The sequence below is a fragment of the Phoenix dactylifera genome, chromosome 9, assembly GCF_009389715.1.
Source record: "Phoenix dactylifera cultivar Barhee BC4 chromosome 9, palm_55x_up_171113_PBpolish2nd_filt_p, whole genome shotgun sequence".
Classification (NCBI taxonomy): Eukaryota; Viridiplantae; Streptophyta; class Magnoliopsida; order Arecales; family Arecaceae; genus Phoenix; species Phoenix dactylifera.
In genome coordinates this window covers 13216980-13242568 of record NC_052400.1, presented here as the reverse complement: position 1 = coordinate 13242568, position 25589 = coordinate 13216980, and the positions used below count along the sequence as shown (strand labels likewise).

General features: G+C 37.2%; 2 protein-coding genes across 2 annotated transcripts; one reads left to right on the top strand and one right to left on the bottom strand.

Annotated features, from left to right (window-relative positions):
- Positions 1–1516: 1516 nt before the first annotated feature.
- Positions 1517–12369, top strand: LOC103701910 (patatin-like phospholipase domain-containing protein 1). Its single transcript, XM_008784128.4, has 7 exons — positions 1517–2095; positions 3121–3264; positions 7437–7509; positions 8059–8164; positions 8261–8357; positions 11486–11581; positions 11672–12369. Exons 1-7 carry the CDS (start codon positions 1553–1555, stop codon positions 11885–11887), a joined length of 1275 nt encoding a protein of 424 aa, XP_008782350.2. The 5' UTR covers positions 1517–1552; the 3' UTR covers positions 11888–12369.
- Positions 12370–13514: 1145 nt separating this feature from the next.
- LOC103701840 (transmembrane protein 87B) lies at positions 13515–24017 on the bottom strand. Its single transcript, XM_008784041.4, has 5 exons — positions 23547–24017; positions 19611–20547; positions 19348–19443; positions 14063–14199; positions 13515–13990 (listed from the first exon to the last, which is right to left on the bottom strand). Exons 1-5 carry the CDS (start codon positions 23765–23767, stop codon positions 13819–13821), a joined length of 1563 nt encoding a protein of 520 aa, XP_008782263.1. The 5' UTR covers positions 23768–24017; the 3' UTR covers positions 13515–13818.
- Between the last annotated feature and the right edge of the window lie 1572 nt (positions 24018–25589).

Below are 25589 nucleotides of genomic sequence, written 5' to 3'. Positions count from 1 at the left end.
CATATCAAGATAGGTATCGATGGTAGTCTTGATCCAAACCAAATAGATGTTCTCTGGTCTCCTTTAATTCTCGAAGCTATTGCTCATTCTCTAATTAGATCATTTAGTAAAATTATTTAACAAGAATGAGATGCATATTTTTGATAGGCATGAATGGGATGCATATTTTCTATAACTGACTTCTAAAAAGTGTAAGAACTTAAGCTCTAGCCTTGTAATCCATCACATTCATAATATTAATTTTCAAATTAAACTTGAATCGATCCATGCCAGTTCAAAACCTATCAAAGTAAATAAGATCGAGGTTTAAAGGCACGAGCATCTATACTAGTTTCCTAAATAAAAATATCTATTTCTCATAACTATATAAAAAGAACTCTTGAACCTACCACTCGTTTGATAACTAAAAATCTATATACATAAGCTATATAACAAGAATGCTCATGGAGGCTGACAACTCTTTCAAAACTTCTAGACGAGAAACTAGGCTCTTAAGCCAAGTAGGCATTTAATTAGATGGAAAAAATTCGCATAAATCAACATATAAATGCAATAATTAATATATCAAATCTTAATTATTTGTTATTTAGAGATATTAAGTACATTGCATGCGACATAATCAGGTATAGTCTCACTCTAATTTTTCTTCCACACCCTCCTTTCATATATTGGCAAATAAATAACACTTGTCCAACCCAAAGCCAAGGAGTTCATATTCTTCACGATATCGAGTTTTGCATCACAAAGAATTATACAGCTCTGGATCACTACCATGTGATCCCACAACAAAAATAGATGATTGTTAAATATCCAACAAGAGAGGTGCTTTCGATAGAGGTATTAAGATTGGTTATAAGAAATACAAGTTGTGTCTAATTAGTTGTTGGAGGTATTAAGATTTTTGATACCAGCATATCAATGGTAGAATTATGAACTCCATGAAAAAGATTGATTTATGCTACGTAAAGATTATGAACTTTTATATTTACTTAGAGGGAGACTCCTTGATGGTTGTTAAATGACTTTTAGATTCATTTTTCCACTAATACCATAATTCATTTACTTTTACATAATTATTGGTGCAAGATGCATGCTCTGTTTTTTATTAGAGCATCGTATATTTACAAAGAAGCTAATAATGCTATTGATTGCATGGTGAGTTAGGTGACCGCTTGTTTTAAGATTATTCATCTTCATTATTTTTTTTTAATTTTTGAATATTTTATTTTTAAATTTCATGAATATATCTATATTTGTATTAATTGATTCATCTAATTTATTAAAAAAATATCGAATGATATTCCTCGTCATGTACCATGTGTAGCGAGCAACGCTTTGCACGTGTTTGATTGTGATTTCTGACGGCGATCGAGGGAGCCCTGTGCGGTGCAACGCACGCAGGGGATCCCCGCCTCGTCCCTCAGGGCCTCATTCCCTGTCCATCCCGTTCCCTTACTTTATCCCCGCATACATTGAGTAATTACGCGGACGCATGCGATTCCTCTCTGTGTAATATCATCGATTATCGTAACGTTATAAATACGCGGGGGCGATGCTTCCGAAGTGGGTTGCCTCTCCCCGTTACCTCATGGCTTCTCTCGGCTCCCTCCCCTCCCTCCTCCCCAAACCCCTCCCTTTCTCCTGCCCCAACCCGAACCCTCGCTTTCTCCCCATCCGCGCCAAGTTCCGCACCAAGGCCGACGGGGAGAGAGGCAGCAATTTGCCGTCGCCACCGCAATCGGCGACGGAGAAGAAGTCCTTCGCCGTTGCCACGGGCGAAATGTTCCTCGGCCTCGCCTCCTTGCTCCTCCGCAGCAGGAGCTCTTCCGCCCCTGTCTCAGCGCCGCCTGGCGGCCCGGAGGTGTTCCAGGATGGGGAGGAGGCGTATTTCTCAGGAAAAGAGGAGTCGATTGCATCGGTGGTGGAGGACCCGGTGGACCAGGAGGTGATCTGGGAGCAGAGGTTGAAGGATTTAGAGGCCGAGAAGGAGAGGAAGAAGGTGACGAGCCCTGGGTTCAGCTTCTCGGCCGCTGGCCTTCTCTTTCCCTACCATCTTGGGGTTGCTCAGTTCCTTCTCGAGAAAGGCTACATCAAGGTAATTCTTTTGGCCCTCGTCACAAGCATTTCTTGTGTGCGGATTGTTTTAGGGGAATCTGAAAGTAGATTATCTAAAATGTTGCTCTGGTAAATGATATATGTAAATAGATATTCGATGTTTCTAAGCTCTGGAAATTAATGATTTGGGGCCGTGAAACTGTTCTTCATGAAGAACTTTGAGTTGGACCGTGCTGCACGTCTTCTCTCCGGTGCTTCTGTTTAACGTTTAAATCTTTTTAAGAAATGGAAATTAGGCTTCTGTGCTGCATAAATACATTGAGTTCCAGTGCGTCAGCATGCTTACTAAGTGGTGACAATGTATGTTTTGGTTCCTTTGTTAAGTTTATAAAAGGAAAAAGGGTAGCGAAGTGATTTACACATTACCAGAGGATTCCACATATGATCTATAGGTGCAAGTGCTAAAATACTGGTTATAGATATTGCCTGTTCATCTCAGCGATAGTTGTAATAAAAAAGACTGTTATGATCTATCTAGAGCACTTAAATATGCCTCTTATTTCTGGATTCTGGTTTACAAATGATGCCTATGACCTAACCACTAAAAGAAGTAAGGAATACTTTTATCAGAGTCAGATACTAGTATATTTTAATATCTTTAGTACAATATTGAGCTTATCTTACAAATCAAGAAACTTAAACACCTCCAATGACTAGCTCTGCTCCAAGTCTGGAACTTTGCTTAGCTTAGGATTTGTTGCCAGCAATCTTAGACCACACATCTCTTGAATATCATTGGATTTTTTTTTTTCATGAAACAAATTTTCTAAGAGATGCTTCAGTAAATGAACTTGGCCTGTTGACATATTGATATAAACCAGTATTCTGTACAGGTGTGGCTGCGGATGACATGGCAGAATTGTTTCCAATATGCCAATGCTACAATTTATGCTAGTCTATGATTGTGTTTCATTTGTTAGTAGTAATTGATTAGATCATGTCTTATAAGACTATCTTAGACTATCTTTTCAGTCTCATATGAATTGAATCATTTCACTGATTTAGGAAACCACACCATTAGCTGGCTCATCAGCTGGTGCAATAGTCTGTGCAGTAATTGCTTCGGGAAATAGCATGCAAGATGCCTTACAAGCAACCAAGATTCTGGCTGAGGATTGCCGGCGCAATGGCACTGCATTTCGGCTTGGGGTATTTATTAATTAGCAGTATTTTTTGTTGAATTAATCCTGCTTGTTTGCCAATTGTATTTGCTATTCATTAGAATATGCATTAATATTCTTTTTACTCTTGCTTTATGCATTTTCTTAACTAACTTGTAATTTTGGTATGCTGGGGCAAAATAGAAGTTCATGCGTTTTATGAAATGGGTGGCTGCACACATCTTAATATGTCAAACACTTTTATATCCTTGTGCTTTATGCTTGCTCTTATTGTCTACTTTCAGAAACATGCTTTGTAATTGATATGCGTCATCAAAACTCAAGGATTAAGGTACCTGTGGTACCAACTTGTCATGATGGTACTGTATACAGCACATGGGACAGGTGTGGGGCACCAGTTAGGGCATGAACCAGGATATCCTATTCCTACCCATCATGGTCGGAACCAATCGAGACTGTCTGGTACCAAAGCTGGTTTGGTTAGTACTAGCTGGGACCAACCAGGCCCCTTTGTTTTTCAAAAAAAGAGTTGTGGCTTTCCTATTATCTACCGTCGCAAGAGGGTCTCAGGTCTAGAGAGTGAAAGAGAGAGTAAGGGAGAGGAAAATGGGAGGGAAGGTGGGAGGCTCAAACCCAAATCCAGCTTGTTCTTACTGAAATTCGATCTCCTTGTTAGGTGCTAGAACCTATATTGGCACCATACACCCCCTCCATTGACGCATAAACCATGTTTAAGGATCTTAAAATTTTAAATATTTATTAAAAATTCAGTCAAGACAAAAAGTAAAAAAATGAAAAATGCATCCTGATATGGTATTGGGATGTTAGATCGTCTTGTATTGACCTGGGAGCAGACTTGTATGGTGGTTGTGGGATTTAAACCCTTGTTTGAGCTACATCAGAGCCCAGTCAAGGGAACCTACTTATTAGGCCATCTTGCCAAAAAGATGGAGATTGATATGACCGCTAGATGTGTAGCACTTCAATTATTAAATTACGGGTTCGAAACAATGAATGCATATTGGAGATACTATCAATGAGAAGCCATAGCAATGATTTCTTAGATGTGGCTTTTGAGCATCTCTATTACCTATTTACCTTCATAATCCATGGAAGACTGATTAAGTTTTTATATGTTGGTTTAGAAGAGTATGGCCAATTTTTAACAGGAATTTATTGGCTGAAATGGAACATTTTCAAAACTGAAATATTTTGAATCTGAAAGGAATAAATTGAATCTGCAAAAAGAAAGACCTTTAAGTATAAAGCTATAAGGAAATTTGTAAACCTTAAAAATAGGAAAATAATAAAGATATAAGGAAAAAAACTCCTAAACATGTTAGAGCTTGGTGGAACTTTTCTTGGCATGTTATCAAGGTTATCTTAGCTTCAAAGCACAGATAGGTAATTTTGGATCAAAACATTTTCCATTCGGTCCAACCCCCACCCTGCAAAAAAAAAAAAAACTCAGATACATATGTCTGTGAGTGCACACACGTGTGCATCTGTATGCGCTTGCATTCATGTGCATTGTGTGTGCGCTGTGCATGTTGCCTATGTGTGCACTTATGCATACAAGTATGTGCATCCATGTGTGTGTGCATGTGCTTGTGCACATGCATGCCTGCATGTGTGTGGATGTATGTAGGTGTGTATGTTTAGATGTTTATGTGTGCATGTTAGTGTCTGCAATTGTGCACGTGCATTTGTGTGCATGCGTGTGTGTGCATGGTTGTGTGCTTGTGTCTGTGCATGTGTGTATCTGTGCAAGTCTCTTTGTTTGCATGTGAACTGTATAGTGAGAAGATGTTTCAGTCAAATGTCATTTCTCACAAGTAGAGTCCTCAAGATGAGTGTATCAGCTTGAGCTGACAATCTGTTGCACAAAGAAAAGAAAATCAGGTAGTGAATTGTGTGGGTAGGTTTAGATGACTTCCCAAAACTTTGCTAAGAGAGTATGAAGAGAGCGTTTCAAGATTCTTTGAATAATTTAAGGGTTCTATTGTGCCACTAATTTCACTACCAGGCCATGGCTAAACTTATTGATTTCATGGCAGCTTTCCGCTCAACCTTGTTGGAAGAAACATCAAAGCCATTATATTTTAGATGGTTTTTCCTTGTCTTAACTAAATTCAGAAACTTAACATATTTATAGTAAATAATTGAAAAAAGGATAAGTATGATATTTATGTGTCTATATAGCTGCATATACATGTTTCAAAATTTATAATTAAAAATATTCTTCAATATTTTCAATTCGGAGCACAAGTTGTCTTAGTTAGGTATATTAATTTTTTAGACTATTCCTTATACTAGAAACTAAAGCATTATTTTTTCATGAAGCAGTCAATAGATTCATGTCTAAATGTAGAAACTGTGTTTTTTCTGTTTCTTTTGAGATTAAATCCTGTTTTCTTTTAACAGTCTTCATGACTTTTTTTTTTATATGCGTATCGACTTTTGTGTTGTATATTCTTATGGGGGTAGCTTAGTTTGGGAATGGTTTTTATTAGAAGGTCAGAAAAGAAGATTCATTATTCATTGCAAAATTTTATCCATAAAATGTTTTTGTATGTACCATTTTCTATTATCTTAGCATCTCTTGTCTGGGTAAGAAATATGGGCTTATTGAAGGGACTTACTAAATGAGTCATTCTTAGACGCAATGGGAACTTTCAGCTATCACTAGCTGCAATTTACTCATGTACTTTATGTCATACAGCTCAACTTCGAGATTCTTTTCATTCTTGAGAGAGAGAACTTTCAGTGATTCATGAGATGCTCTGGGGCTTGGATATTAATGATTTGTTTGTTGTATGTAAAAAGATATGGAGGCAATGACTGCTCATAATATGCATTTCACTTGAAGGTCTATTTACATGTTTTGATTTGGTTTGTTATTATTGAGTTTATGGTGTGTAGAGCGATTAACACTTGCTACCCTCTAGGGTCATGGTTACAAGAACAGCTTGCTAAATGCATATTAGAGATCCTTAATTATGTGCATGTTTGATCGATTTGATGATGGTGAACAATTTTAACTATTAAATTTCAGACTACATAGACCATGTAGCTACTGACAGCCTTATATGAGAGAACAGTTGCACAGAGCTTTTGATGTTTTGCTGTGGTGGTTTCTCTAGTATACTTGTACATGTTCTTCACTCATAATTGTTTACACCACTTCCTTTTTTTTTAGGTCTAGCATGAATTTTTCGTTCATGTAACTATTGTTATCTCCGGGGAGATTAATTTAAAATATTTAGCTGCTTGATCATTCAGGCCGTTTTGCCGGTGTCTGCATTGTATGCCATCCAAGTAGTAGGGAAGACAAAATATATCAATATTTGAGCTGTGATTCATTCATTGAAAAATATGGTTAGGACTCCATATTTAGGTTTTTGGATTTCAATTTTAGGCTTTTAAATACAACTAAACCATTCTAAGGTGATGAAATTAAAAGGATGGTGTAGGGCAATTGTTTAAGTTAAGGATATGGAATAGAAATGAAAAGTTTTGGTTGCTTTCGGGATGAGCAATCATTGTAAAGAGGAGAGCACCTTCTGCTGCTTTTGTTTTGTTTGCACATTTTCTGTAATGATTTGCCATGCTTATCTATGCCAAAAAAGGAAAAAGATTGAGAAAGTTTACAGAGGAAGAAGGGGGAGAGTGAGCGCGACATGGAGGAGAAGAATGAGAGGGAATGAAGATAAATAAAGGGAACAAAAGGGAAATTTCTGGTTTCAGAAAATGCGTTTAAGTAGATGGATGTCTTCACTTAGGAACAACATGGTCTGCTGAGTGGTGATAAAAGTCTGCTACCAACATGATTAGTTCTTTCATTCATTATTTGTAGGGTTCTGAGTTGACTTTTATCAGTCTTTGAGTGTTTGCTTCTCCAGTTATCTGGGTGCTTGAGTATTTCTTGGAATCTTTGCTGCTTCTGAAAACTGCAATGGCTCTTGGTAATTTTCTTTTGAACTTGCAGGAAAGGCCTACGTTCCCTCCTGTTTGTTGCCTTCTAATCTAAATTAATTAAATTATGTATGATATGCTCCTGGCTTTCCTGTAAGTAACTCTTTTTTTTAAAAAAAGAAAAACCTTAGTGATTAGTTATTTCAAGTGATTCTTGAGTGCCTGCAATGTTGCTTATTTATAAAAAGGAATGTTATTCTATTAGATTCCTCTCATGTTGTGCAGGCAGTACTTAGGGATGTTCTTAGCAATTTTCTGCCAGACGATGTGCACATTAAGTCAAGTGGAAGGGTTCGTGGTAAGCTCACTTGTTACTTGTGCGTGGCCAGCAGCAGGCCTGAGTTATTCATTTTTAATTGGCAGTATTTGCTTTCATTGCTCTTTACTTATTTCTTCCTGTGCCTATAGATTCATATATTTGTCCCATTATTCATCTTTTTCTCTAAATACAACTCTTGTTTACATTGTCATTTTTCTATTTCACTCCTTCTAAGAGTCTTTGGTTTTTCACCCAACATCTTGCCTTCAAGCATTACTAGTTATGCTGGATTTGTTGATTTGCTCACCTATCCTTTCGTAAGTGATTTTATTATCTCATTCATGTTGCTCAATTTATCCCCATGTTGTAAAATATCCAGTTACATTCTTGATTGTGGATACTGTTTGCTATTTGTAATTTTGTCCAAACCAAGTTGACGAGGTTTAGCGCACCTACAGAGGAATTTAATTCAAATTTTTGACATATTTTAAGTATCACTTCAAGTACCAGTACTAGTACTACTTTTATTCTCAGCATCATCCAAAACAACTTAGATTTCTTGTGTTCACTGATTTTCTTTTTGCATAGTCGCTATCACTCAATTATTTTGGAGGCCAAGGGGGTTACTTGTGGATCAATTTGACTCTAAAGAAGACCTCATTAATGCAGTCTTCACCTCTTCCTTTATTCCAGGGTATGCTGGTTCTGGATTTTGCTTTTAAGATTTGCAGGTGCTAATCTTGTGCTTGTCAAGTGAAAGAACAATAAGTTAATTTTTGAACTTGTCCAGCTATCTGGCTCCCAGGCCTGCAACTATATTCCGCAACCGCTTGTGCATTGATGGTGGCCTGACATTGTTTATGCCACCAACGTCTGCTTCAGAAACGGTGTGCAACTATACACTCAGATATCCTTACATGATATTTCTTGACAACTGCCTTTATGAAAGCCTATTTGGTTTCAATCCTTTGGACAATTCTAATGTGACATTTCAGTAACAATATATCCATTTGGTTTAAATAATTGTAGCACATTTTTAGAAAATGTCATGTCAATTTCAAAATGAACAAGAGGGAGTTCTTAAGGAATCTAATGTGTTTGCAAGTAGTAGCATTGACATGCATGTAAAAACACACATTTGCACATGCATGCTTATGCGTATCCTGCCAATGTGATTTAATCCAGATGTGCTCTTAAGTCAGCCAATTGGTGTATAATTGCACATCCAATGAAGTCTATTTTAGCAACCAAGAGACGTGGCCAGCATCTTACAATCATCATACAGTTGGTAGCCACATGAATAAGTAACCTAAACCCATCCCAAGCTATGACTGTTTATAACAAAGAAATGGGACTCTAGTTCTCCCCAATTGTAGGTAGCAATCTAGTTTTGCACAACATTCCCATGAATCTATCTTATATGAGACAGACTACTCATGCTAACGTAGTTACATAAACAATAACAATATGCATTTACTGGAAAAATGCCATGTCATATATGCTTTAAATACATTGCTTTACTCGTGCATCACTTCCGAGAAATCTTTTCATTAATAGCATTGCACCGCACATCATCTTCCTTAATAGCACATTTCATGGCAAGTGTGGGAGTCACTTCCTACTCTTAGTTGAAGCATAATTTCCATCAGATTTTCATAAATCTATCTATTTAAGACATTGTGACCCTTATCCTGTTAGTTGAATTAATTGTGATGCTTATTACTATAGCAATGGGTAACTGTGTGGATTGGTGTGCTTGTGTGTGCGCAACAGTGTTTTATCAAAATAAAGTCTTTTGTTTTGATTTTGCCTATGCTGCATGCAAATTCAAATCATGATTAGGTTCTTGTTATGCCGCATCAAGTGAAAAAATTAGTTGCTATGATGGGGACACTGCTTTGAAATGGTGTCTTAGATGGCTATAATGTAAATTGGATTTGTATAAAACAGCAACAAAGATGATAACAACAATTACCATTACAATGGGTTCAGTTATGGAGCACACTAGGATTTTAAAAGGAGTGAATGAGATTTGTGATTGGGTCTTCACCTGATGCTAATCTTCTCTGAGTTTTGCCAACAATTCTAGTTTAGGCCAGTTGGCAGGTAGGAGGTCCTATCTAAAAGAAAGGAAGAAGAGTAAAGGAGGGAAAGGAATGAAGGAATAATAAGATAAAGTTAGAAGGCGCATATATGGTATACTATTTATAAAATTAAATATAGTAAGCTGTTAACTATTTATCAATTTTCCCGCTATTATACTCTCTTTCGGACTAGCATTGCTAGTATTCTGAGCTCCAAGCAAATACTTTTTTGGGTCAAGTCATTAGGTTGTTTTTGCTGTTTAATTCTGTATCAAGCTGAGTTCCCAAGTCCATATAAAATTGGATCTCTTTATTATTTTGCGCATTACTTCTGTAGTTTCATTCACACAATCATAAGCCTACCTTCCTAAATCCATCTGCCTGCTCTTTGATCTCTTTATTTGTGCTTCGTCTTTAGATCTGGTTAAAACATGAATAAACTATTCCAATCTGTATTCTAAAACATCTTTGATTTAAATAATGTTTGACTTTCCTTGGTTTCATCAATACAACCTGCAACCTTGTCCTTCTTTTATCAGATATCTACATCTCCGCCTTCACTTAATGTTGGAGCATGCAATTTCTTGATTGCCAACATCCTAAACTATGTAACATAGCACCTTATCTTATATAATGTACCTTGAATCTGCCCAATATGCATCTATGACATGATACTCCAATAGCATTATTCCTCTTCATGTGTTCTATACTCAGTCCTCTTTGAAGTATCTTCATATCTTTCTATACTTGTTTACTAGACTTTAGCATGTGCAGTTCATGTGAGGAGACAGAAGGCACTGCTTTAAAAAACAAAAGAGTGATGCATTGGTTTTGAGAACAGAGTCCAGAAGACCAGGGATGCCAGTAACCTCTCTGGTGGAAGATAAATTGAAAAAAAGAGAAAAATAATAATAATAACAGATGGATAGTGGAGTCAAATGGGATGTTTGGCCTGGATAAAGGTTCTCGGGGTTTAGAGATGCACCCCCCTGAGTTTACCATATAATAGAGTAGATAATAGATTGAAATAACAGAAATGGTTACTCTAGGGTTGTTCGTATCAACAATTTCAACATGTGGCTCCTCTTCATTTGGTCTCTCAATAACACACTTCTATGTTTTCTGTCTTGGTCATTTATTAAATATGCATTTTACATGTTTTCTCTTGGTCTCGCATTGAGCATTATTCTACATGCATGGTTTTGGCTTCATTAAATATGCTTGAATTGAATCCAACTGTATACACTTGCTGATTAAAGCTACCTGACCTGTACCCATCCCGTGGATCAGAACAAGTTGGGTCTTATTTGCCAGTCCTAAATGTGCCATACTCAGGTTGGACCAATCTCCACCATCAAGAGTAATGGGCCTGTGCCAAATAACTAGTGTTTAGGCTTGACCGACCCATAAAACCAATGGAGCACAACAATTCAAAATAGGCTGGTCAAAAGTGAGTCAAGTTGGGTCAGGTCCCAAATTGGCAACCCTAATCTGATTTATCAGACCTGTAACCTTTAAAAATTTCTCCTGCGTAACTTACTCTTTTTCGGGTCTTGCATAAGGTTTCCTCTTGAATTTTATTGTTAACCCATCTTGCTGCACAAAAGATATATAAGTTTAGGCTGGATCCTTGATCCATTAGTCATCACAAATTCATAACTTAAGTCATAATTTGCTGATACACTTGTTGCACCCTAATGCCTTCCCATGTCATAGTAATACATAACCTAGTAGACACCTTCAGATTCCACCGGATAACCTCACCTAGTTCATATCATAGGTTTTCTGTACGTCATTTACATACAAGCAGAGCTTCTTAAAAAACAGATAAGTATAATAATGTATTAAAAGAATTCTCTTTATGTCTGCTTGTTAAAGTTGGTTTTAGTGAAAATGAAAAACTTGGTGTGACTGCTTGCTAACAATTTCAGGTTCGTGTTTGTGCTTTCCCTGCCAATACTCTGGGATTGAAGGGGATTGGAATCAGCCCGGATTGCAATCCTGAGAATAGAGCTACACCTCGACAGGTACTTTTAGTTTTTAAAGGGCAGCCTGTTAATTATCCTGTTTTAGTAAATTCTTACCTATTAGTAACTGTTCCCTTCTGCCAATTTCAGCTCTTCAGCTGGGCACTGGAACCTGCAGAAGACTATATCCTCGACAAACTCTATGAGCTTGGTTATCTGGATGCAGCAGTCTGGGCTGAGCAGAATCCTGTGGAGTCAGTTGTGAAAGACGAAGGCAGCACTAACGTTAGTCGAAGTGTGAAAGATTTAGGCAGCTCTAATAGTAGTCAAATTATGGAAGATGAAGGTAGCACTAACAGTACATAATTAGCATCAATCATATGACCAATCATGATGCAGGCCATTGGAAACTCTTTTATGATATCATGGGGAAATCCAGCTTAAAGAGAACCAGGTTATCAGGCAGTGAGGCCGCGGATAATGTCCCACCCTGTCATTTGCTCCTACCAAGTAAACAGAAGGACAACTTGTTCCAAAAGGGGGAAAAAGAAAAAGGAAAAAATGCAAACAAGTTAGTAAGGTTTAGAAATATATGCACCTAATATGGAGCAATAGCCCTTTTATGGGGGAAAGTATTCTGGAACAATTTATAATTTATTTGGATGGAGAATCCGAAGTAAGGCTTTTATAGGACAAGTAGCCAAAATGAAAGGGCTTACACATGATGTCAAAATTTGTCTTTTAAAGTTTTTTTTTTTTGCCCAATTCATACCAATCATAACTTGTAAACTTACATTTGAAATATAAATTATTCAATCGATCTCAAATTAAACTGTGGTATGTGAAAATCTGAGTTTCAATAATGGAAAAATGTGCCTTCAATTTCCTTTTTAGAGTACTGATTATCCTTGTCTTTTCTCTCTTTTTCTTTGTTGCTATATTTTTTTTCTCATCGAATATCTCATCCAGTGCTGTCAGCAGCTTGGTAATTGCAGTCAATTAGGGATGATTTTATTTAAAAGATTCAAATCGGTGCAAAACCGATGATGAGTTATCTACATTACAGAGTCACCTTGCTGGTTCTGATTATTTAAAATGCCTAAACAATTGTTGGTCTTATGAATTGAGATTATCTCCTTCAACAACTCAAACAAATGCACAAAACTCTAATTGCTTAGGTGAAATCAACCACCCAATTTGATACATTATGTTTGCCATCAAAACGGCCTAATATTGTTGTTTGATAATGGATGATTAAACAATGCTTAAATCATAACTTAAGCACTGATAGGATTCGAGGCTCAAATCTGTTAAAATGCCAGCTCAACGATTCTTTTTTTCCTCTTCTAACTTTTGTTGCTTACTACCTGACTCCTCTTTCGCTCATCCTTTGCCTCCACCTCATTCTTAGAGCCCTGCCCAACTGCGGCAAACCCTAAACAACATTACCTTTCTCCCCTATCTGCTATGCCTCCCGTGGTCTTGCGCTGAGTTCCCACGAGTAGTTATTGGAGAATGTTAGTATGCGTCTCTATGAGTACTGTATCTATTGAATCTGGTTCAAATCTTTTCCATGAACTCGCCTGCGGTGTCCCATAACCCTTCAGGTATCCTCCACCACCGTAAAACCAAGTCCTGCTCTCTGACAGCCACATGGAACACCATTTAGAATCAAGGCAAGTAATGGTCTGATCCTTGTTTGATATCACAGATCTGAAGCCATTTCGGCGCAAGTCTGGGCCAAGCTTGACAGAGATCTAACCTGACTCACTTGAGTCCCTGCTCAAGGTTTTCATTCTGATTTTATAGATTCTATTGTTAGATGAGATTAAAATTGCATCGGTGCTGGCCGGCCAGGCTAATTAAGCCCCAGAAGCAGCCGCCTACCTTAATCGTCTAAACTTTATTTCATCTTTGGCTTATCAATATCAACATTCAGCTGGGTCAGCACCTGCTGCAATTCAAATTATAGAAGGCTCAGAAGAACATCTAGTATCCAAAAAACCACACAGGCAAATTGTGACTCAATGAGTATATGTTCTTGATTACTGCATCATATACATACAGAGCAGCTACAGACAATCGCACCAGATAGCCATGTGTTACAAATGATGCACATCCTGCCCTATCTAGTTCTTGCAAACCAAGGAGAGAAGGTGAAAGTTAAAAAGATCAAAGGGAAAAAAGAATAGTGATAAGGAGACTTCTACCCAAGCACTGTGAGATCTCAGCATCTTTGGCTCCCCAGCTTGAACAAAATCTCTTTAATGCAACTAGTGTTCAAGTCCAAGAAGTACTTATTCTCGCTTGTCCTCCTCAGCCTCGTCTTCAAGACTAAAGGCATCAGTGTGATCCACACTCCTTTCTTTCTTATCAAGCTTCACCAATCCTAGGTCACCATCTGATGTCCCTTTGGTTAGAGATTGAGCTTCATCATCATCTTCTCCAATTTCACCAGAATAGGCATATCTGTTATAAACGAAAGAGAGTTAAAAGCTGACACCATAGCTTTCTTTGAAGGGGGCGAAGCAATAATTCTACCTTTGAGAGCTTTGAGATGGCGCCCACAGATAGCACACAACACACAATAATGCAAAGGAAAGAATGTCCCAGAAGGCAGTGATGATCCATGCACTCTGCCACCGTTCACTAAATGGGTCTGTTGCCTTGAAGTAAACCTGTCAAATGGAGGATGTTTAGTTGGATGGTTGGCATTTTCTTTACTGCAGTAAGAAGCCTTGCAATTTCACATGCATGTAAAATGTCAAATTTTGTTTGTATGGCAATGCATGTGCAATCATGCTTCACAGAACTTTTCCTCCTCATATGCATTTATACCGTGTTATCGTGTGATAATTTTAACAGGCAAAATCCTAAATCTGAAACATCTTTACTACATACACCAGAGGCCTGGGTCAAGTTGCTTGCCAACCATGGTCTCTCACTGGGAAGGCCACATGAACATCCATCATGTGTTTCTTTTTTTTTTTGGGGGGGGGGGGGGGGGGGGGATATTGGTAAGTATTCAAATTCTTTTGATATTTGCATTCCTTTAGTTTTCTCTCTCACACACAAAAAATTTTAAGGGAAATGTGGAATTATTTAACTACATATGAAATGGGAGTACAACTATCCATAACAAATTATTAAACAAATTCTAAATGTATCACCACTCACCAGCAGATGGGTTCACATCCATCCATCAAATATTATTTATTTTAAAGATCCATTCGTGCTAGGTTAGTTTAGTAATAACAACATGTTGATATACACAGACTCACAATTTAGTCAATCTTGTGTTTCTAAAAAGAAATGTTCCAGCATCATTAAATTATGGCAAATCCTAGTTCTGGAGATCACATTGAGTCTGTTCTTTATTTTCGATGGTAAATAATCGGTTTACATGAAAAGATAATATCATCGTCATCATTTAAGTCATTTGGACATTCAACTTAATGTTTTATTGGGAAATTACCAGAATTCCTTGCTATACAACTCCACATGACACCATATACAACCATGCATCCACGTGCAAAACTATGGAACCATGTTAATGCACACTCTAAAGAAACACTAAGCTTTGAAAAAGAACATTTTCTTTCGTCGACTAAATTATTTCAGGTACTTCTGTAAAGATCAATGTATATGTTTAGAATATTATAGTTATGTCTGATTCTTACCCAACACATCATGAATCCTCTGATATATGCATCATTATTTCTAATATAACCTATGAAAATGCGCATCAAATTCAATATTAACTAAAACATGGAAAGGTAATGATTAAGTTGCCATGGGAAACAACTCCAACAAAGATTTGATTTTAAAATTGTCATCTGATAAGCATCAGATACATTGATATTAGTCACTACTTGCTCCATGTAATCTATATATAATGGGAAGTCGTGGAGTACAGCAAGCGTGCTAGACTCTGTGGCCTCCCGTGATCCCGTGCTAAAAAAATAAAAACTGAGAGTCCAGCACATGCTTATTGACTCAATTTTGGATTGCGGCCTCCCGTGATCCACAAGTGTGTTAGACTCTGTGGCCTAAAATTGTACATGTAGTAACTGATTGTAGATTTATGGTTATGTATCAATATGATTCATTTCCATATTAGCATATAAATTTTCCATAAAAAGAACATCAAGAGATAACTAAGCAGCTAGTAGGGATCCACTCTTGCATTGGAAGCATAATTATATGAGTTGGACTAAAAACAGTCTAGTGTCCCAATATGGGTTCACAATCAATAACATCTTCACCATCGAGAGTAACGATCAGTCGAAGAACACCATGCATTGATGGGTGGTGAGGACCCATATTTACTATCATGAGATCTTTTCTTGTAGCCGGTATACTAAAAATGTGGACCTTCCGCTCAAATTGTCCCATTTTTAATGTTTGTTTTTTTGTCACTTCGGGCACATTTATCATCAAAATCATCATCTGATTTATTAAAAATCCACGACATCAATCACTTATATGATCAGTGTGAGCTGTGGAATCACCAATCTTTGCATTTTGTAGCAGAGGATTTAAGAAGTTGTGACAATGAACAATACGAGATCCATTGGATCTCTATTTAAATTAAAACATATAACATGCTAGAAACATAATATCTTGTTTGATAATAGGATACAGCTGCAGACAATGACAAAAATGTATGTTACCAACATTGGAAGTAAATTCATGAACGAATAGTTCAGAACGAACACAAAGCTCTGAAGGAAAACAACTATTCATATTTTTAGATTTGCCTTCTCGAAAGCAATATAACAACATTCCGACGAGTATAACATCATACAAAATAAGAAGGAAAATACTGAAGTTGATACTTCACAGAGTGTGCAACATAGAATACTGAATATTGAAGGGAACACCCTCGAGAAGAACAGGAAATTTATTTTATGAATCAATGATGCTTAGTGAAATCAAAATAGTATTAGTTGGAAGGAAAATTTTGCGAGGATCGGGTTAAAAAATAAACATCCAAGTGTAACAAGCATAGAATGTTAAGATCAGATATTCAAGTATCAATTTTATGGATTCTAATACAAAGATCTGCAACTTTCCTGACAATATCTGGTCCATCAATATGGGGTTCAGCTATAGAGAACAACTCTAAAAGGGTTCATAGAAAAATGAATAGATGTTTATAACTAATCAGCAATGACCAATCCTCTAAGAAGCAAAACAAGATCCCTGGCCATTAAGATTTTAAGCAAGAGAGTATCGTTGCATAAAATCTAAATGGTCAATTGGTGCAAAGGGAGGGCGACCTAATTATACTAGAAATTCCAGCACATGTCTCTGGAAGCAGACCATAAAAAGTTCTCCAAAGTCCGAATGAGTCCAGAGAAAAAGGGAAAATGACAAGGTTTGATATGAGGAATCTTGATTCTCTTAGGGCCTATTTATTACTATCCGTAAGGAATACAATATTTTATAAACCTTGATTTTATTAGCTTTCCGGATCAATATGTTCAATAAGATGCCAAATCGAGTTTAAGGTAATACAGGTATTGCATAAAACCCAACTTTCTTCACCATCTCAAGTCCCACCTTCATAAAAACCAAATCCTCCATCCCCTGATTGCATCCACCCAAGCAAAACCCTATCTCAGCCCTTTCAGCATGCTCCTCTCCTCTTCCCTCTCTCCTTCATCCACCCCTATTGCTGGCAGTCTTCTTCCCTCCTCCACTTCCTATCCTCCATCTGCTGCCACCACCAGTTCAAATCTCGCATTTTCTTATCCTATTTCTGTTATTATCTTTAGCTACTCCAAATGCAATACAAAAGTATTTCCCAGAACTGCAGGGGAAGAAAACAGCAGCCTAAATGACTAGATGATATGAGTTTTAGCTTCATCACTCTAAAGACCTAATAAATAACATGCAGGTTTTGCAAAAAGAAACCAGCAACCAAGCAACCCCTTAGGCACAATTTACAAGGTAAGAAACAAAATAGAACATTATCTCAAAATTGTGATCAGACTATTGATTATTTCAAGGACGAAGAAGTTTCTTCCCTGGATAATATTGGTTACGGCATGCTTTACCATGATATATGATCACATGATGAAAAATGCCATATTTTTAATTTCTGTACAAGGCATGCAACTCAAATAAGAGAAAGAAGACTTAAGTGCCTGCACTAAATTCATTCATTTCATGAGAAGTTACATATAATCAAGTAATTCAATTCATGTTACTTGATATCTTTACTAGTGTCAGTTGAATAATATGTACAGCATTTCTCCGAACAGCAAAATATGATACAATAATGCAGCTTCATATACTTGGGAGAAAAACCTCTGCACGTATATTCATAATTTGGTTCCATAATAGCTACCAATTACAATGTTTATATGTTCCTCGCAAAATGAGAATACTGGATAAATGTCACAAAGAAATATACAAATATCTACAATGGGTTATGACAAAGATTCTCATAAAAAACATGTTAGGGGACAAAATGATCCACCAAACTTTATGACCATGGAATGCCGTACCGGCCCGTACCAGCCGGTACGGGCCGGTACGTACCGGTCCGGTCCTAGACCGGTACCGGAACGACAAAAAAACCGGTATTCCCGGTTTTTTATCCGAACCGGCCGGTACGGAGCCCGTACCGACCGGTTCCGGCCTCGTACCGATGCGAACCGGTTCGCACCGGTACGATTTTTTTTTTTATAGAACCACAGCGCCGCACACTGTGGTTTTTGAAACCACCGCGTACCGGCCGGTACGGTACCAGTACCAGCCGGTACGTACCGGACCGGACCGGTACCGTACCGGTCCGGCCGGCCACTGGTACGCCGACCGGTACCGGTACGGCGGACCTTGTTTATGACTGTAACTTACAGTCCTCTTTCACTCCCTCATGCACGGCTTTCTATTCTTAAATATGTTTTTCTTCTTGAATGTGTTTTAGTAATCTAGTAGGTTAGAGGTACTGATATCTGGTTAGCTAGATTTTATGAGAACCCCGAAGACCCTGCGACCACTGATACCCATGCAAGTCCAAACAACAATAACCGACGGATAAGAACCATAATAACATAACATTCAGTCTATCAGAAAGACAAACAAGATTTTATGGTCCAATAATAAGAGTCAAAAAATCCAGCAATCACAAAAACTAAATATGAAGTACAGTAACCTCTCTGAAATGCTGCAAATAATTATCTGCTTCCAATAATCAAAGCAAGAAGCTGTTAATCATCATGATGCTCTTGCAAAAACCTAGTAATACTATATAATCATTTTATAGTTCCTGTATGCATACATATATACATGCAACATATGACCACTTCTTACATTTTGAGTACGTTTTCATATTGCGTTAGGTTTAATAAAGTGTCTATTTTATGTATAGAAGCTGAAGAGAAACATGAGCATTTACATCTTCAAACTATTTCCTTGATCTTACAATGTTATTAAGGAAGAACCTGCAGATTTTCAAAATAGCTTCCAGCTCATAAACTGAGTGAATAAAAAAAACATTTTATGACAATAGGAAACATTAAAAAGGCATGGCAGTCTAAAGTAAAGCAAATTTCATGAAGAGAGAAAAGAAGAAAAAAAAATTATGTTGCAAATTTGCAGGCATGCGGTATGGATGTTTCCTTTTCTTTCATTTTATTGTTTCCTACAAGCATAAAGACTCCATTCAGTTCCTAGGTAAAAGGGCAAAGCAACATATTGAGTTAATAGACAGACTAAGATGAAAATTTGTTTACAAAGCAAAAAGACCTGCAGATATGAACTTATGATATACAAATCGCTATCTTACAAAAGTTAACAAGAAGCTGTTTCTCTACCTCATATCCAATCCAAGCAACTGAAGAAATCACAGCAATCACCAATGCATTAGCAAACTTCCTGTATATGTCCAGCTTTACAGAACTTCTCCTTGCCTAAAAGGTTTCCCACTAAAACAAGTTAGTATCTAGGATATGTTGGCCTTGTCATAAGAAACAGACAAAAGAATAAGAAGTAAACCAGAGTTTTCAAAACCATAATTTTGAAATAGTCTGCTAGTATAGCTAATAAAACCCTATACATTTAGCTTGGCTTTATATACCTGTAGCTTTTCTAGTGTCCGAGAAAGAGAAGTAAAAATCCAGAGTATTATGAAAGCATCCAAAAATGCATCAGGAAGGACAAGGAAAAGCCTTGATTTTCCTGAGAAGTCATTAATGGTTCCAACATTTTCTGCAATATCCAGTAACTCTGATGCCAAAAAATATGTTACTCCAAGAAGAAGCACCTTTGAGGTCAGACCTCCAAGAGTTGGCCGGACAACACCATATCCCATAGAAACGGAAAGTAAAATTAGACGTGAAACTGTTTTTCTAACAGCTCCAACAGTCACTACCCAAGTTGTTATTCCAACAGGCCTCTTGCCAGTGTTATTAAAATTCAAATATTCGAAGTACCACAGAGTCATTTCAAACAATCCAAGAGCAATAACAAGGGTGATACAGTTCTGTAATGGCAGTATATCTCTCCAAAATCTTGCATACTGAGCAAACCAGATGAAACTTAGCAGTAAATATGCCAATGACATGAATATGTAGAATGTCATTGAGGGAGCCATCCTCCCTGGCAAATAACCACCAGGGTTTTTCCAGACTGTCTTTCCACTCACTGAGAGCCCTCTCAGCTTTGGATCACAAGAGATAAAGAACAAGTTATACATTCCAGTCTTCGTTATAGGAATATCCTCAGCCTCCAATGCTGTTGATAAATAATTTGCACTAAAGTGTGTACTTATGACAACAGGCCAATTTAAATCTACAGATGATGCTCTCCTGATAACTTCTCCTTGTTTGCAACCCTCAAGCTTAGCAAGATCAGGGGTGCAGCATATGGATCTTTGTCCACCATAAGCAGATCCACCAATATTATCCCGATCAGATGCTTCAAATATAATAGCTTGGATCAACCCAGTACTATGCTCCATGCTTGAATGCTGCTCAGCTGAATACTTAGTCCTCCAGAATGTGATGTTCTTAAACCTGCAACAACTAAGTAATAAGATATGAAAAATAGTGGATTCTAACAGAAAAGATTAAGCACTTCACCATAAGTAGATAAAGATATAAGCATATGCCTTGTTGAGTATATGAGGGGCAAGCGCCTGGAGCAAACACAGTGTGTTCAGCCAAACACGTGCACGCATATACAAAGATATAGAGGCCAAGAGGAGTCATCAAATGTTAATAATGTGACAATAGGGACTAAAATATTTCATCTAGTGCACATGACAGCCAAAGTTCATGATAGTACATAACTATGCATCACATTAGACCTGTCAAAGTTTGGTCAGTAAACTAATATCATATCATGTCATGCCATATCAGCACCATAAACAATCAAACATAAGTTTGACCCCTCAAAAGAAATCTAGCATTAAAGCCATACTAAAGAAAACATCATTAGGTAATAAATTTTCCCCATATTGTTCCATACCTTTAAAGAAATCTGAGATCAAAACTAACATGAACTAGCATCATATTAGATTAAATCTTTGAATTCAAAAAATATAGATAGCTCAAATGAAAATTTTGAAAAAAGAAATAATAATAACAACAATAACACAACATGGTCATATGAACTCATTTACTTCAATTGTGTTTGACTAGATCTATGTGCAATCCATGCAACCCTTGTATCATCCTGTAACACCATGTACTATTATATTTCATTTCCATACTGACAAGTTTTAAGCAATACACATCAATGTGATTGATATCTATATTCATCCCCTTTATGATATGTGAAAACATGGGACACTGCAGATGTTACATGGCACATCACAATTAGCACTAGAATCTCTAGTGTGACACCTAAGGATGCAATAGGGGCTAATAACCTGGTGAACTGACCCGAATCCAATCCTAAATCTTGGAATTGAATCTATAAAATGAGCCAGTAATCTATTGGGTTGGCTTTGGGTCCTAAATTTAAACCAGAGCATTATTAGCTCAGATCAGGGCCTATGACAATTCATACCCAAAATCCAGAACTCAATATAATACATACACGTTATATTTAGATTAATTCCAACCATGCATTTGGAATGGGTAACTAATAGAGCATGTCTATCGATTAATAGTTAAGAAAATTCAAAATTACAGACAATCTAGTTGAATCAGGTAGGTCCCACAGATCAGTCGTAATTAACATATGGTCGGACTATAGCAATATTTCATGCCCCATCCAATCAACAACCGTCAGCCATCTGATACTGAACTCTTGTAAAACTATGGTGATGAGTAATGTTGCGGATGCTCATCGTTCATAAAGAAACTTTTATATGCAAGTGGTATCTTGAAAAAATAGTCTAAAGATATATCAGAATAGCTTAATAAATAACCGAGTACTATCTGATATCCGACCCACATCCTAAGTATTTTTGGTATGCTATTCCATATAAGTATGAGGTTGTCAATAGGTTTGAATTTAGATTCAGATCTAGCTAATGTGTTCTTTGAGTTTAGTATGGATACCTTCAAATCCAACCCAAAACCTGTTGCCAACCCCAGTGACACCAAAGAAAGCAAGGTACCAGGCCTTAAAGATGCGTCTTATATATCATTTATGAGGTAAATACTTAGAGAATGGAAATGATATTGGTTGTATTAATTGATGGTTGAAGATTGATACAAGATCTATGCAACCAAAGAAATTCCAATAAGCTTCACAAAAGCAAAGCATTTATCTTCAATCAAGCCTGTCCATATCTTTTCTTCACAACTTCCATCTATGTCATCTTTGGTCCTCCCTTCTCTTTTTGAATCTTTCATCAAAGTACTTCTCCTTCCCCCAATCCCCTCATATCAAAGTTTTTATGCCCATACGATTTCATTTGGTTCTCCATCACTTCATTCGTGGTTGTTGTGACTCCTATAAGTCCTCTTATGTACTCAATCATCACTTGATCCTTTCTAGATTTACGACAGCACACATGTAATACATTTTGGCATCGGCCAGAAGACGGCCCATCAAATTCTCATGACTATCTAGCCCTGTTTTGTTAATATTGTTAACGAATGATGACATGATAAATCAAAGACAAGTCTGCTTGCACACCCATTTTGTCTTTTCTGTTCTTAAAAACTAACACAAAAAAGAAAGAGGAAGAGCAACAAAAATAAGTTTCATGAAGTTGTTCCTTTCTTGATTGTTCAAAGCAAATTCAAAAGAAAAAAAAACGAAAGTTATGATAACAAAAGCTCTTTAATTCTGAAATTATATAGACTCTACATTTTGAAACTCTAGCAGCATGAAACATTAAATAAAGAAACCAAGCTTTCATGTAAATTGACTATTCTCTTTCCAGTATTCGCTCTATCATAACAATTTCTATTTCTTTATGCACATCTTAGCTGGTATGCACCTTGACATTGTCGTATCTGCTCCACTCAACTCAAGGTCTTTGTTCACAGCCCAACATCCTAACTGATGCAGCATAAATGATCTTACATATTCTAGGACCAGCTGAGTTAACAACTGACCTCACCAAATCAATCTGCCAGAATTTTATCAACACTACGAGCTATCCTTGCTAGCCTCAGAAATTAGTTAACAAGGAGAAATTTACCAAAAACAAAGAGTCAAAGCTCAACTCACATACTCAAGAAAACAATTTTATCGCCATCCTAGAGAAAGTACTGGTTCCAACCTAAAGCATGGCATCCTAAAGACCCATTGCTTTTTCATTACAAAATCGAGCTCTTCCATCCACCATGACAGCCGTGAACCGCTGCTTTTCAGTGGAAACATTCACTCCCATTTCCCAAAATTCCGTCCAAAAACGGTTTTTTTCGAGAATATCTTTACCTCCACAACTAATAATAAGATAGATTAAAAACAGACCCCAGTTCCGACTGATTTCAGTACAACAAAACTCATCAAACTACTCCTATTATCACTAAAAATCAGCTGAATGGCTCCAATTAACATAAGAATCGAATAGGGAAGGCATGGAGACTAAGATGAACTGTTCGATTACCGGATATAGGAGCGGCCATCAGCGATCCCGGATGAAATTTGGCGGGCGGCGGGGTCGGAGGCGACGATCCCCTCGCTGCCGCCGGAGAGGAGGAAGGCATTGCCGACTTCCTTGAAGGGCTCGCGGTCGTAGGTGTGGATCGAGCCCTCGACCCTCCCGAGGTCCGTGAGAGTGGCGATGGAGAAGAGGAGGAGAAAGGCGAGAAGGGCAGCGAGATCCATGGAAGGGAGAGCGGGCGGGAGGAGAGACAGAGACAGAGAGAGAGAGGCGGGAGAGATCAGAGATGTCGGACGAGGGTAAAGGAATCTTGGTCGATCACTTCAGCATCAAAGCATAACGCTATGTCTGGATGGTGATGATCTCAATGCATGCTAATCGGCTGGTTTTTTTTTTGCTAAAATCGGCTGGTTCTTCTGTAGATATCTGCTTGCATGCGGATCAAAGAACATATGAGAGTGGTGGAGGACACCACTGCTTCAAAATATCTAGGCTACTGTGAGCAAGGTGGTGGGCCTTTCAGGCTAGGCATATATGTACATAGATTAATGGAGCTGCAGACTAAGTGGCTTCTTATATGGTATGTCACTTCGGAGTATCCTATGGGTTAATAAGGAAGAGTTGTTCATAGCACTCGAGATTTGTTGTTTTCTGATTATATGAGATGTATCCGCACTCGTTTTATATGAAAAAAAATATATCAAAGGTAGTGTAGATGATCATGATCTTCTAATATGATTAGATATATTTATATTTTTTATATTTAATTAGATATTAAATTTGGGAATATATATTTTTTGAAAAGTAGTTATATTTATTTACTTAAATATATAAATAGTTAGGTGTATCAGCAAAGTAATTGCAGTGCATTACTTGGTTAAGGACTTTTTGATGCTACTTCTATCTCTTAAAGTTCTAAGCAAAGAGGAAAGAGAGAATCACGATGCCATTACTGGTAAATTCTAAAATTTTAGACTGGTAATTTTTTCCAAGCACTGGGCACACATCTAAGAGGAGGAAAAGTACAAAATCTAAGTAGAAGACATCCATATTACACATAAAATCTTTATCACCCCATCCAAAACAATAGATGTCTATATAACAACCGTAGTCAAGAGAGTGTTAGCTAACATTGGATGGTGGATTTATGCAGTTTAAAGTTGTGAACTGAATTCAAATCTATGCATAAGATATATTAAGGGCATGTCTCGCCTTTTTGAGGAATAAAACAGTAAAAACTGATGTTATCAACTCTTGGGGGCAATACTTTTGAAAAAAAACTTGTTGCCCTGTTACTTTATTTTTTAAAAGGTAAACTATTGAACTTTTGAGATGTTCGCTTTGTTTTTCTTCTTTTGAACAGATGAAGAATAAAACTTTTTAAGATATAGTATCTTTGAGACTTAGATTAGGAATGCAACCTACCTGATGGTTAAAATCTAATCCCGGTAATAATGAGGTGAACAAGCAATATCCAATTAAAAGAATAGCTAGACATATGCTCTTTTAGCATAGACTGTTATTGGTATCAATGAGCTAATGACAACAAATATTACCTACTTTTAAAAAGCATTATAGCAATAATACACAGAATCATTTGGTATCCACATGACTGGAGATAATGATTACTACAGAGTAGAAAAGCTAGCCTATGCCATTGCTTAATTCTTTGGCAGGCAATAAATCATTCCATAATCGAGAACTTTTACCCTTCCAATGTACGACTCGCGAAAATTGGACTCGAAAAAAGCCAGATATAGAAGTGGAGACCTCTTATTTCCTACCAAATTGATGGTTGATTAGAGGCGCAGGTAGGACATGAGGTCTCTTACTTATCACACCAATTCAAATCACACTTAGGAATAGTGTAAAACACTTAGGGCTCATTTGGTTCGTGGAAAGTATTTTTTCTTTTAGGAATATGATTATGGAAAGAAGATTCCTGAGAAGAGGATGCCTGGAAAAGTACTTTTGGCATGTTTGATTGACGATGAGAAAGCGACAGATTTTTAGAGTGCTTATATTTGATTGACCATCTACTTTTCT

What these genes read in the sequence shown, in the direction of transcription:
- LOC103701910 (XM_008784128.4), top strand. Translation starts at nt 1,553, where the DNA reads ATGCTTCCGAAGTGGGTTGCCTCTCCCCGTTACCTCATGGCTTCTCTC. An exon ending in TCGAGAAAGGCTACATCAAG is followed by an intron (nt 2,096 to 3,120) that starts GTAATTCTTTTG and finishes TCACTGATTTAG; the next exon opens with GAAACCACACCATTAGCTGG. An exon ending in ACCTCTTCCTTTATTCCAGG is followed by an intron (nt 8,165 to 8,260) that starts GTATGCTGGTTC and finishes GAACTTGTCCAG; the next exon opens with CTATCTGGCTCCCAGGCCTG.
- LOC103701840 (XM_008784041.4), bottom strand. Translation starts at nt 23,767, where the DNA reads ATGGATCTCGCTGCCCTTCTCGCCTTTCTCCTCCTCTTCTCCATCGCC. An exon ending in GGACACTAGAAAAGCTACAG is followed by an intron (nt 19,444 to 19,610) that starts GTATATAAAGCC and finishes GAAACCTTTTAG; the next exon opens with GCAAGGAGAAGTTCTGTAAA. An exon ending in TTGCTTGGATTGGATATGAG is followed by an intron (nt 14,200 to 19,347) that starts GTAGAGAAACAG and finishes TCCATTTGACAG; the next exon opens with GTTTACTTCAAGGCAACAGA.